Source organism: Ranitomeya variabilis, chromosome 1 (assembly GCF_051348905.1).
Source record: "Ranitomeya variabilis isolate aRanVar5 chromosome 1, aRanVar5.hap1, whole genome shotgun sequence".
In the NCBI taxonomy this organism is placed as follows: Eukaryota; Metazoa; Chordata; class Amphibia; order Anura; family Dendrobatidae; genus Ranitomeya; species Ranitomeya variabilis.
Genome location: NC_135232.1, coordinates 5,998,202 through 6,012,146, shown reverse-complemented (window position 1 = coordinate 6,012,146; position 13,945 = coordinate 5,998,202). Strand labels below are relative to the sequence as shown.

Here is a 13,945-nt window from a genome sequence, read left to right as displayed (position 1 = left end):
GTGTGAAAGGGGCCTAATAGTAAGACATCACTTGACCCCAATTAGTGACAGAGATATGGAAGTTATATATTTGGTATGTGCATCAGCCGGGCCATCCCACAGTGCGTTATCTATGCGCAGCACCTAGCGGATACGGAGAAACGGATTGCTACTTAATAGGGGCTCATAACCAAGTCGTTTTTGGGCTCAAATTAACACCCAGCTCATGCCCGGAAGAAGGGTAGTTTCATGATCGCTATACAAGGTTGTATCTTGGAGCTATGGGGGATATGAATGTTCCATAACTCTGAGTCCCTCTGAGAAAGTAGGAGTGAATTCCATAGCTCTGCCCACACAGTGATGTCACGACCAAGGGGTATAAGACCCTAAGAGGTCTGGTTTCACTAGCCTTTGACCAGGAAGCTAGCTGAGAGACGCTCTGTAATGCATCTTGATGTATCGCCCATCCCCCGAGCCACATGGTCTGCCATGAGCTGAAATGATATAACCCACTGTAAGTGTTTTTTTCTTCTGTTAATCCCCTTTTATTTGTAATCGTCTGTATATACATAATCGTCTCATTTTATAATATATTTTTATACTTCTGCCTACGTTTTTTGGAGTAAAATATAAAATTACTAGCTTCGTTTCTGCTTGCTCTATAACGTGCTGTCACGTCCTCGGAGGTGAATTACGCTACTAATCAGGTATGCTCCGGTCCCATTATTAATTAAAAAATCAGAGCTGGTGGCAGCGGATTTGTCCTGTGCGATTAAGGAGGCTTTGTAGCGACAGCGGTGTTGATAATTATTGTTCCTGCCTGAGAGGGAGTAGTTATATCGCCTCGCTGCAGCGTGCCCAATAGCCAGTACAAAGTAAAGCAGCCTTTCTGGTGACTAATTACCCTAGGTGTAGTACCCTGTCTGACCTGAGGGTAAGGGGGGCGCCAGAGAGCTGCAAGTTCCAAACCGGAATGGGGAAGTGGGATATAGATAAATCCCCTTCAGAAAGAACCAGGGGCAACCAAACAACCCTGATTCGTGCCAAATTGGTGTGAGTGGTGGGGATGATAAAGGTATCCTCCCCGTGAACCGTGACAGTGGTGTACTGCAGATGGTAGTGCTGTGTCCACAGGGGCCCCACTCACCTCTCGCTCTCGTCTACTGCCTTCTCGGTCTCCTCCAGCTTCTGCAGTCCGGTGGCCAGACGCTCCTGTGCCCGGTCCAGCTCCTCCTCTACCAGCTGGATGCGTCTGTTCAGAGAAGCTACGTCGGCCTCTGCCTGAAAACACATGAAATCACAGGACACTGAGCAGAGAACGCTGGATGAGCATCTACCCCACCTGTAGGTGGCGCTAACTGGAGAAGTGACCCACAGCTAAACCAGTTAACAGAGAGAAACAGCAGGTCAGAGCAGGCTCAGAAGCCAACCCAGGCGCTACCCTCCACTGGGGTCCAAACTCATTGTCACATTGTCTGCCTGGGGGTCTATGCTCTAAATCACACCATCCCCCTGGGGGTCTATGCTCTAAGTCACACCATCCCCAGGGGGTCTATGCTCTAAGTCACACCATCCCCCTGGGGGTCTATGCTCTAAGTCACACCATCCCCCTGGGGGTCTATGCTCTAAGTCACCCCCCCAGGGGTCTATCCTCATCCTTACAGCATCCCCGGGGTCTCTCCTCATCCTTATAAGCTTCAGACACCAGTATTAAACCCTCTTCTTTCTGGTGGCCGTGTACACATGATAGTGTATGACATAACACAGATCGGGCACAACTGCAGGTAATAAATAATTACTGAATATGCAGGTAAATGTGACACCTGCGAGCACTAGCTCATGTAATATTCAGCAATACAGATCACACCTGATCACGGGGCCGGAGCTGAACTGCACCCATCTATGTTAACAATAAGGATGAACTTCAGGCTGATGACAGTCTCCATCCCAATATAGGTAATGTGCCAAGATGGGGTGCTGGGGCTCAGAGGTGGCAATTAAGTGTGGCCAAAGACTGAAATATGGAAGAAAGGGTGTAGGGAGAATACATGGACGGTGTAAGCATGATATTCAGCAGTATGAAGGACATGAGGTAATGAGGTATAGGGATGCTCAGCAGTATGGGAGACATGAGGTATAAGGACACTCAGCAGTATGGAGGACATGAGGTATAAGGATACTCGGCAGTATGGAGGACATGAGGTATAAGGACACTCAGCAGTATGGAGGACATGAGGTATAAGGACACTCAGCAGTATGGAGGACATGAGGTATAAGGATACTCGGCAGTATGGAGGACATGATGTATAAGGATACTCGGCAGTATGGGGGACATGAGGTATAAGGATACTCGGCAGTATGGAGGACATGAGGTATAAGGATACTCGGCAGTATGGGGGACATGATGTATAAGGATACTCAGCAGTATGAAGGACATGAGGTATAGGGACACTCGGCAGTATGGAGGACATGAGGTATAAGGATACTCAGCAGTATGAAGGACATGAGGTATAAGGATACTCAGCAGTATGAAGGACATGAGGTATAGGGATGCTCAGCAGTATGGAGGACATGAGGTATAAGGATACTCGGCAGTATGAAGGACATGAGGTATAGGGACACTCGGCAGTATGGAGGACATGAGGTATAAGGATACTCAGCAGTATGAAGGACATGAGGTATAGGGACACTCGGCAGTATGGAGGACATGAGGTATAGGGACACTCAGCAGTATGGAGGACATGAGGTATAAGGATACTCAGCAGTATGGAGGACATGAGGTATAGGGACACTCAGCAGTATGGAGGACATGAGGTATAAGGACACTCAGCAGTATGGAGGACATGAGGTATAAGGATACTCAGCAGTATGGAGGACATGAGGTATAAGGACACTCAGCAGTATGGAGGACATGAGGTATAAGGATACTCAGCAGTATGAAGGACATGAGGTTTAAGGACACTCGGCAGTATGGAGGACATGAGGTATAGGGACACTCGGCAGTATGGAGGACATGAGGTATAAGGACACTCAGCAGTATGTGGGACATTATTATTATTATTTATTGTTATAGCGCCATTTATTCCATGGCGCTTTACATGTGAGGAGGGGTATACATAATAAAACAAGTACAGTAATCTTAAGCAATACAAGTTACAACTGGTACAGGAGGAGAGAGGACCCTGCCTGCGAGGGATCACAATCTACAAGGGATGGGTGAGGATACAGTAGGTGAGGATAGAATGAGGGACATGAGGTATAAGGACACTCGGCAGTAGGGGGGACATGAGGTATAAGGACACTCGGCAGTAGGGGAGACATAAGGCATAAGGATACTCGGCAGTATGGAGGACATGCGGTATAAGGATACTCAGCAGTATGGAGGACATGAGGTATAAGGATACTCAGCAGTATGGGAGGACATGAGGTATAAGGATACTCAGCAGTATGGGAGGACATGAGGTATAAGGATACTCAGCAGTATGGGAGGACATGAGGTATAAGGATACTCAGCAGTATGGGAGGACATGAGGTATAAGGATACTCAGCAGTATGGGAGGACATGAGGTATAAGGATACTCAGCAGTATGGGAGGACATGAGGTATAAGGATACTCCGCAGTATGGAGGACATGAGGTATAAGGACACTCGGCAGTAGGGAGGACATGAGGTATAAGGACACTCGGCAGTAGGGAGGACTGTTGTGAATTCTGCTCTTGGGCTCCCTCCGGTGGTTTTGAGTGGAATGGCTGCTTCTTGGATTTAGCATCAGCAGCTGCTTCCACTGATCGTCTTTCTGGCTCGGCTATTTTAGTCTGGCCTTTTCCCTCACTCAATGCCAGTTGTCATTTGTTCCTGCTTAGAGTCACAGCTCTTTTGGATTCCCCTGACACTCTGACCTGTTCAGCAAAAGATAAGTCCTTGCTTCTCCTTTTGCAGTCCACTTATTGTGGACTTTATTGTTCAGCTCATTCTACGTTTTTTGTCCAGCTTATCAGTATGGAACTATTCATCTAAGCTGGAAGCTCTGGGCAGCAGATTTTGCCCTCCACACCTTTAGTCAGGTGTGGAGATTTTTACAATCTCTGCGGTGGCCTTTTTCTAGTTTTTATTACTGACCGCACAGTGTTCTGTCCTGTACTATCTGTCTAGCTAGAATTGGCCTCCTTTGCTACATCTTGTTTCATTCTACGTATGTCATTTCCCTCTCCACTCACAGTCATTATTTGTGGGGGGCTGTCTATCCTTTGGGGATTTTCTCTGAGGCAAGATAGCTTTCCTGTTTCTGCCTTTAGGGGTAGTTAGTTCTTAGGCTGTGACGAGGTGTCTAGGGAGTGACAGGAACATCCCACGGCTACTTCTAGTGTTGTGTTAAGATCAGGAACTGCGGTCAGTATAGTTCCCACCTGCTCAGAGCTCGTCGCTCCTAAATCACCAGTCCATAACTCCATAACAGAGGACATGAGGTATAAGGATACTCAGCAGCATGGGGTACATGAGGTATAAGGATATTCAGCAGTATGGGAGGACATGAGGTATAAGGATACTCGGCAGTATGGGAGGACATGAGGTATAAGGATACTCAGCAGTATGGGAGGACATGAGGTATAAGGATACTCAGCAGTATGGGAGGACATGAGGTATAAGGATACTCCGCAGTATGGAGGACATGAGGTATAAGGATACTCCGCAGTATGGAGGACATGAGGTATAAGGACACTCGGCAGTATGGAGGACATGAGGTATAAGGATACTCGGCAGTATGGAGGACATGAGGTATAAGGATACTCAGCAGTATGGAGGACATGAGGTATAAGGACACTCGGCAGTATGGCGGACATGAGGTATAAGGATACTCAGCTGTATGGAGGACATGAGGTATAAGGACACTCGGCAGTATGGCGGACATTATTATTATTATTATAGCGCCATTTATTTCATGGCGCTTTACATGTGAGGAGGGGTATACATAAAAACAAGTACAATAATCTTGAACAATACAAGTCACAACTGGTACAGGAGGAGAGAGGACCCTGCCCGCGAGGGCTCACGATCTACAAGGGATGGGTGAGGATACAGTAGGTGAGGATAGAATGAGGGACATGAGGTATAAGGATACTCAGCAGTATGGAGGACATGAGGTATAAGGATGCTTGGCAGTATGGAGGACATGAGGTATAAGGATACTCGGCAGTATGGGGGACATGAGGTATAAGGATACTCAGCAGTATGGAGGACATGAGGTATAAGGATGCTTGGCAGTATGGGGGACATGAGGTATAAGGATACTCAGCAGTATGGAGGACATGAGATCTGTGTTAGGAGGATACTCGGCAGTACAGGAATAACTAGGCAGACATTCATCCAGACGTTCCTGAAGTGCAGCTCTTCAATACCACTGTATAAACAGAATTATAACAAGCAGCTCTCAAACATCTGTTCCGAAAGTCCACATGAGACCCTTCTTACCCTCTCCCGAGCCTCCCTCTCCATAGTCAGCTCCTTCCTTAGCTGATCTCCACGCTCCTCAGCATTATCCACCTTCTGCTGAAGATCCTGGATCTTCTTCCTCACTGCCGCTATTGAGGTGGCACCAGGCAAGGACGACCTAGAGGTGAGTCTACTCTGTACCTCATTGTGTCACATTGTAAAGATGTGCTGATGTACAGGATAGAGAAGAGCTCACCGGGGCGCAAGTGTGGGTCTACAACTCAACCCATCAGAACTGGAAGATACCAATGTAACCTACAACTGGCTGGTATCATACCCAGAGCTGAAGCTGAACTCTCTCACTCCAATGACTTCACCAACCAACAGCCGTAATGTCACCACCACCCATGAGGTCATCACCGCCTATAATGTCACAACCCATAATGTCACCACCATATATTGTCACTACCACCCATGATGTCACCACCTCCCGTAACTGCATTCATCAGCACATAGAGAATTTAGTGGACAGGATGAAATACTGATACAAAAGGCTTCAGATGTGAAGGATGGTCCTCGGTACCAAGTCCTCACCACCACAACAAAAAATTGCCAGAATCCTTCATACAAGATATAACCTCTCTGGACCAGATATTAGCTCCTTCCTAACCAAAATCCCACAATGTCTGTCCACTGTTTCATCCTTCTCGGCAAGATTTCTAAAACTTAACATGAACAAAACAAAATTCATCCTGTCTTCCCTCAACCCCCCCCCCCCAGATGGACATTTCTATTAAAGTAAATGGCTGCTCACTCTCCCCAGTCCCACAAGCTCAATGCCTCGGGGTAACCCTAGACTCTGATCTCTCCTATAAACCACATATCCAAGCCCTTACCCCTTCCTGACGAAGTCCTCCAATATTTTCCAGATCTGTACATTCCTTAATCAAGAATCTGCAAAAACCATAGTCCATGCCCTCATCATCTCCCACCTGGACGACTGTAACCTCCTGCTCTGTGGCCTCCCCTCTAACACTCTAATGCACCCCTCCAATCTATTCTAAACTCTGCTACCCGACTAATCCACCTGTCCTGCCGCTATTGTCAAGCCTCCCCCTCTTCCCTAAGTTTGGCATACAAAGCCACCTACAACATCTCTCCTCCATACAGCTGTGACCTCGTCTCCCGGTACTTACCTTCACGCAACCTCCGATCCTCACAAGATCTCCTTCTCTACTCCCCTCTTATCTCCTCTTCCCACAATCACATACTAGATTTCTCCTGTCCATCACCCCTACTCTGGAACTCTCTACCACAACACATCAGACTCTCGCCTACCATCAAAAGGAACCTGAAGACCTAGATCTCCCACAAACCTACAACCTGCAGTAACCACCGATCCACCAAACCGCTGCACGAACAGCTCTACCCTCACCTACTGTATCCTCACCCATCCCTTGTAGATTGTGAGCCCTCGCGGGCAGGGTCCTCTCTCCTCCTGTACCAGTGGTGCCTTGTATTGTTCATGATTATTGTCCTTGTTTTTATTATGTATACCCCTCCTCACATGTAGATGAGAGTCAAGGACAGCCAATAAAAGAGAGCACACCAACAGAATTAGAAAGTACAGAGAGTAGCGCTAAAATAGAGCGCACCAACAGAATTAGGAGATTGTGGAGCGACTAGTCACAGAAGAGTGCACGCCAGCAGAACAAGAAGAGAGCGCAAAGACCAGCGATACAAGACAGCGCACAACCAGAGTGAGAAGAGAGAAAAGTGATACAAAGGAGTGCACTAGCAGAATAAAGAGAGGGTGCAGAGACAAGCAAGACAATAAGTGCAAAAAGTGCATCAACAGAATAAGGAGGAGATCAGAGGCCATTGATAGAAGAGAGCGCATCAGAACAAGGCAAGATCACCGCGATCAGTAATACAAGAGAACACCAGCACAACAAGGAGAGTGTAGAGACAAGCAAGGCAATAAGTGCATCAGCAGAATAAGGAGGAGATCAAAGGCCGTTGATAGAAGAGAGCGCACCAGAACAAGGCAAGATCTCCGGGATCAGTAATACAAGAGAGAACACCAGCACAACAAGGAGAGTGTAGAGACAAGCAAGGCAATAAGTGCATCAGCAGAATAAGGAGGAGATCAGAGGCCCTTGATAGAAGAGAGCACACCAGAACAAGGCAAGAGCACCGCGATCAGTAATACAAGAGAGAACACCAGCACAACAAGGAGAGAGAGTGTAGAGACAAGCAAGACAATAAGTGCATCAGCAGAATAAGGAGATCAGAGGCCGTTGATAGAAGAGAGCACACCAGAACAAGGCAAGATCTCCGGGATCAGTAATACAAGAGAAAACACCAGCACAACAAGGAGAGTGTAGAGACAAGCAAGGCAATAAGTGCATCAGCAGAATAAGGAGGAGATCAGAGGCCCTTGATAGAAGAGAGCGCACCAGAACAAGGCAAGATCACAGCGATCAGTAATACAAGAGAGAACACCAGCACAACAAGGAGAGTGTAGAGACAAGCAAGGCAATAAGTGCATCAGCCGAATAAGGAGGAGATCAGAGGCCCTTGATAGAAGAGAGCGCACCAGAACAAGGCAAGAGCACCGCGATCAGTAATACAAGAGAACACCAGCACAACAAGGAGAGAGAGTGTAGAGACAAGCAGGACAATAAGTGCATCAGCAGAATAAAGAGGAGATCAGAGGCCGTTGATAGAAGACAGCACACCAGAACAAGGCAAGAGCACCGCGATCAGTAATACAAGAGAGAACACCAGCACAACAAGGAGAGAGAGTGTAGAGACAAGCAAGACAATAAGTGCATCAGCAGAATAAGGAGGAGATCAGAGGCCGTTGATAGAAGAGAGCACACCAGAACAAGGCAAGATCACCGCGATCAGTAATACAAGAGAACACCAGCACAACAAGGAGAGTGTAGAGACAAGCAAGACAATAAGTGCATCAGCAGAATAAGGAGGAGATCAAAGGCCGTTGATAGAAGAGAGCGCACCAGAACAAGGCAAGATCTCCGGGATCAGTAATACAAGAGAAAACACCAGCACAACAAGGAGAGTGTAGAGACAAGCAAGGCAATAAGTGCAAAAAGTGCATCAACAGAATAAGGAGGAGATCAGAGGCCATTGATAGAAGAGAGCGCATCAGAACAAGGCAAGATCACCGCGATCAGTAATACAAGAGAACACCAGCACAACAAGGAGAGTGTAGAGACAAGCAAGGCAATAAGTGCATCAGCAGAATAAGGAGGAGATCAAAGGCCGTTGATAGAAGAGAGCGCACCAGAACAAGGCAAGATCTCCGGGATCAGTAATACAAGAGAGAACACCAGCACAACAAGGAGAGTGTAGAGACAAGCAAGGCAATAAGTGCATCAGCAGAATAAGGAGGAGATCAGAGGCCCTTGATAGAAGAGAGCACACCAGAACAAGGCAAGAGCACCGCGATCAGTAATACAAGAGAGAACACCAGCACAACAAGGAGAGAGAGTGTAGAGACAAGCAAGACAATAAGTGCATCAGCAGAATAAGGAGATCAGAGGCCGTTGATAGAAGAGAGCACACCAGAACAAGGCAAGATCTCCGGGATCAGTAATACAAGAGAAAACACCAGCACAACAAGGAGAGTGTAGAGACAAGCAAGGCAATAAGTGCATCAGCAGAATAAGGAGGAGATCAGAGGCCCTTGATAGAAGAGAGCGCACCAGAACAAGGCAAGATCACAGCGATCAGTAATACAAGAGAGAACACCAGCACAACAAGGAGAGTGTAGAGACAAGCAAGGCAATAAGTGCATCAGCCGAATAAGGAGGAGATCAGAGGCCCTTGATAGAAGAGAGCGCACCAGAACAAGGCAAGAGCACCGCGATCAGTAATACAAGAGAACACCAGCACAACAAGGAGAGAGAGTGTAGAGACAAGCAGGACAATAAGTGCATCAGCAGAATAAAGAGGAGATCAGAGGCCGTTGATAGAAGACAGCACACCAGAACAAGGCAAGAGCACCGCGATCAGTAATACAAGAGAGAACACCAGCACAACAAGGAGAGAGAGTGTAGAGACAAGCAAGACAATAAGTGCATCAGCAGAATAAGGAGGAGATCAGAGGCCGTTGATAGAAGAGAGCACACCAGAACAAGGCAAGATCACCGCGATCAGTAATACAAGAGAACACCAGCACAACAAGGAGAGTGTAGAGACAAGCAAGACAATAAGTGCATCAGCAGAATAAGGAGGAGATCAAAGGCCGTTGATAGAAGAGAGCGCACCAGAACAAGGCAAGATCTCCGGGATCAGTAATACAAGAGAAAACACCAGCACAACAAGGAGAGTGTAGAGACAAGCAAGGCAATAAGTGCATCAGCAGAATAAGGAGGAGATCAGAGGCCCTTGATAGAAGAGAGCGCACCAGAACAAGGCAAGATCTCCGGGATTAGTAATACAAGAGAGAACACCAGCACAACAAGGAGAGAGAGTGTAGAGACAAGCAAGACAATAAGTGCATCAGCAGAATAAGGAGGAGATCAGAGGCCCTTGATAGAAGAGAGCGCACCAGAACAAGGCAAGAGCACCGCGATCAGTAATACAAGAGAACACCAGCACAACAAGGAGAGTATAGAGACAAGTAAGACAATAAGTGCATCAGCAGAATAAGGAGATCAGAGGCCGTTGATAGAAGAGAGCGCACCAGAACAAGGCAAGATCACAGCGATCAGTAATACAAGAGAGAACACCAGCACAACATGGAGAGAGTGTAGAGACAAGCAAGGCAATAAGTGCACCAGCACAACAAGGAGAGTGTAGAGACTGGTGTCAGAAGAGAGCACGATCAGAGAGGAGAGTGCAAAACAAGCAAAACAAAGAGGGTACGAGCAGCATTAGATGAGCGTGCAGGGACCGCCAATAAAAGAGAACACCAGCAGAATTAGGAGAGCGGTCAGAGACCGGCGATACAACAGAGCATATCACCAGAGCTTATAGAGCGTGCATAGTCCAGCGATACAAGTGAACACACTGGAAGATTATTAGAGGGTGTAGAGACCAACAACCCAAGTGAGCATGCCAGCAGAAGTAGGAGAGCGCGCAGAGACCAGCGACACAAGAGCTCATTAGCTAAATTAGTAGAGCACGCAGACTTCAGTGGTACAAGAGAGCGAACCAGCAGAATTAGGAGAGCGTGCAGAGATCGCCAATACAGGAGAGTGTATTAGCAAAATGATGAGAGATCAGCTACACAAGAGACGGTACCACCAGAATTAGGAAAGCGCGCAAAGTCCAGCGTCACAAGTGAGCGTACCGCAGAATTAGGAGAAAGTGCAGAGACGGGTGACACAAAGCATACACGCAAAATAAGGAGAAAGTGTGCAAAAACTGGTGACACAAGAGAGCGCAGCAGCAGAATTAGGAGAGCGTGCAAAGAATCGGCATTACAAGAGGGTGCACCAACAGAATTAAGAGAACATGCAGAGACCAGCAATACAAGAGTGCACACCAGCAGAATTAGGAGCGAGTCCAAATACCGGTGTTACAAGAGTGCACTCCAGAGAGAAGAGTGCAGTGGCAAGCGATTCAAGAGAGCACACCACCAGAACAAGGCGAGAGTGCAGAGACCAGTGATAGAAGAGAGTGCACCTTCAGAAAAAGAAGAGCGCGCAGAGTCTAGCGATACAAGAGAGCACACAAGAGTGAGAAGAGTGTGCAGAGATTGACAAAATAAGAGAACGAACTACTAGAGCGAGAAGACAATGTGGAGACAAGCGAGAGAAGAGAGCGCACCTGCGGAATAAGGAAAGATCACTTTGATCAGTAATAGAAGAGAGTGCACCAGGAGAACAAAGAGAGAGTGCAGAGACCAGTGATAGAAGAGAGTGCAGAGACAAACGATACAAGACAGAGCACCATCAGCACAAGGAAAGAGTGCAGAGACCAGCAATGCAAGAGAGCGCACCAGTATAAATAGCAGGGAGTAACAAGAAATCTATAATGTACACCACATGTGAACTTACTATACAAGATCATGTGAGCAGAGCAGAGCGAGCCCGAGAAGGTGAGGTAGTAGTCACCTGCAGTCCTATGTAACACCACAGATAACACCTCCTCACCCCTCCACTAGCTGCCCCTCTCTCCTCACATCCCCCACCAGGTGCCCCTCTCTACTCCTCACCCCTCCACCAGCTGCCCCTCTCTCCTCCTCACCCCTCCACCAGCTGCCCCTCTCCCCTCCTCACCCCTCCACCAGGTGCCCCTCCTCACCCCTCCACCAGCTGCCCCTCTCCCCTCCTCACCCCTCCACCAGGTGCCCCTCCTCACCCCTCCACCAGGTGCCCTCCATCACTCCCCAGGTGCCACCAGGCTGTACCTCATCTTGTGTCTCAGCAGCAGCGGTAGTTGCCAGAGCACATCTGTGTCCTCTCCAGGCTGCGATCTTCCTCCCTGATGTAATGACCACCCCCAGTATCCTCTCCACCCATCATCCTCCCTCTCCACCGCTCCCCTCCTGTACACTCGTCATAAGGAGTCACACAACTCCCAGCATTCCATCTATAGACATAATGCTGCACTCACTGCCATTCACTCCCCTGCAATAGAGTCATGTCCCGTCTCCACCAGTCTGGTCTGTCACTGAGCATGGCCCCTAGTCAGGCTGCAGACTCCACAGTCACAGAGGAGACTATGAGAACTGCAAAGTGTCCAACCCCTGCGCTCCACTACTGTGCGCCTCTCCTGCGCTCCACTACTGTGCGCCTCTCCTGCACCTCCCCTGCGCTCCACTACTGTGCGCCTCTCCTGCGCTCCACTACTGTGCGCCTCTCCTGCGCTCCACTACTGTGCGTCTCTCCTGCACCTCCCCTGCGCTCCACTACTGTGCGCCTCTCCTGCGCTCCACTACTGTGCGCCTCTCCTGCGCTCCACTACTGTGCACCTCTCCTGCACCTCCCCTGCGCTCCACTACTGTGCGCCTCTCCTGCACTCCACTACTGTGCGCCTCTCCTGCACCTCCCCTGTGCTCCACTACTGTGCGCCTCTCCTGTGCTCCACTACTGTGCGCCTTTCCTGCACCTCCCCTGCGCTCCACTACTGTGCACCTCCCCTGCGCTCCACTACTGTGCGCCTCTCCTGCGCTCCACTACTGTGCGCCTCTCCTGCGCTCCACTACTGTGCGCCTCTCCTGCGCTCCACTACTGTGCGCCTCTCCTGCGCTCCACTACTGTGCGCCTCTCCTGCACCTCCCCTGCGCTCCACTACTGTGCGCCTCTCCTGCACCTCCCCTGTGCTCCACTACTGTACGCCTCTCCTGCGCTCCACTACTGTGCGCCTCTCCTGCACCTCCCCTGCGCTCCACTACTGTGCGCCTCCCCTGCGCTCCACTACTGTGCGCCTCTCCTGCACCTCCCCTGCGCTCCACTATTGTGCACCTCTCCTGAGCTCCACTACTGTGCGCCTCTCCTGCACCTCCCCTGCGCTCCACTACTGTGCGCCTCTCCTGCACCTCCCCTGCGCTCCACTACTGTGCGCCTCTCCTGCGCTCCACTACTGTGCGCCTCCCCTGCGCTCCACTACTGTGCGCCTCTCCTGCACCTCCCCTGCGCTCCACTACTGTGCGCCTCTCCTGCACTCCACTACTGTGCGCCTCTCCTGCACCTCCCCTGTGCTCCACTACTGTGCGCCTCTCCTGTGCTCCACTACTGTGCGCCTTTCCTGCACCTCCCCTGCGCTCCACTACTGTGCACCTCCCCTGCGCTCCACTACTGTGCGCCTCTCCTGCGCTCCACTACTGTGCGCCTCTCCTGCGCTCCACTACTGTGCGCCTCTCCTGCGCTCCACTACTGTGCGCCTCTCCTGCGCTCCACTACTGTGCGCCTCTCCTGCACCTCCCCTGCGCTCCACTACTGTGCGCCTCTCCTGCGCTCCACTACTGTGCGCCTCTCCTGCGCTCCACTACTGTGCACCTCTCCTGCACCTCCCCTGCGCTCCACTACTGTGCGCCTCTCCTGCACTCCACTACTGTGCGCCTCTCCTGCACCTCCCCTGTGCTCCACTACTGTGCGCCTCTCCTGTGCTCCACTACTGTGCGCCTTTCCTGCACCTCCCCTGCGCTCCACTACTGTGCACCTCCCCTGCGCTCCACTACTGTGCGCCTCTCCTGCGCTCCACTACTGTGCGCCTCTCCTGCGCTCCACTACTGTGCGCCTCTCCTGCGCTCCACTACTGTGCGCCTCTCCTGCACCTCCCCTGCGCTCCACTACTGTGCGCCTCTCCTGCACCTCCCCTGTGCTCCACTACTGTACGCCTCTCCTGCGCTCCACTACTGTGCGCCTCTCCTGCACCTCCCCTGCGCTCCACTACTGTGCGCCTCCCCTGCGCTCCACTACTGTGCGCCTCTCCTGCACCTCCCCTGCGCTCCACTATTGTGCACCTCTCCTGAGCTCCACTACTGTGCGCCTCTCCTGCACCTCCCCTGCGCTCCACTACTGTGCGCCTCTCCTGCACCTCCCCTGCGCTCCACTAC

The 13,945-nt window shown here is 50.2% G+C and overlaps 1 protein-coding gene across 4 annotated transcripts in view; it reads right to left on the bottom strand.

Moving 5' to 3' along the window:
* TPM2 (tropomyosin 2) overlaps nt 1–13,945 on the bottom strand; it is a 72,052-nt gene that overhangs the window by 35,135 nt on the left and 22,972 nt on the right. For all 4 annotated transcript variants that reach the window (XM_077281288.1, XM_077281289.1, XM_077281287.1 and 1 more), the window contains exon 3: nt 1,127–1,260. In XM_077281288.1, coding sequence (XP_077137403.1) covers nt 1,127–1,260 — 134 coding nt within the window. The remainder of the gene's footprint in view (nt 1–1,126; nt 1,261–13,945) is intronic.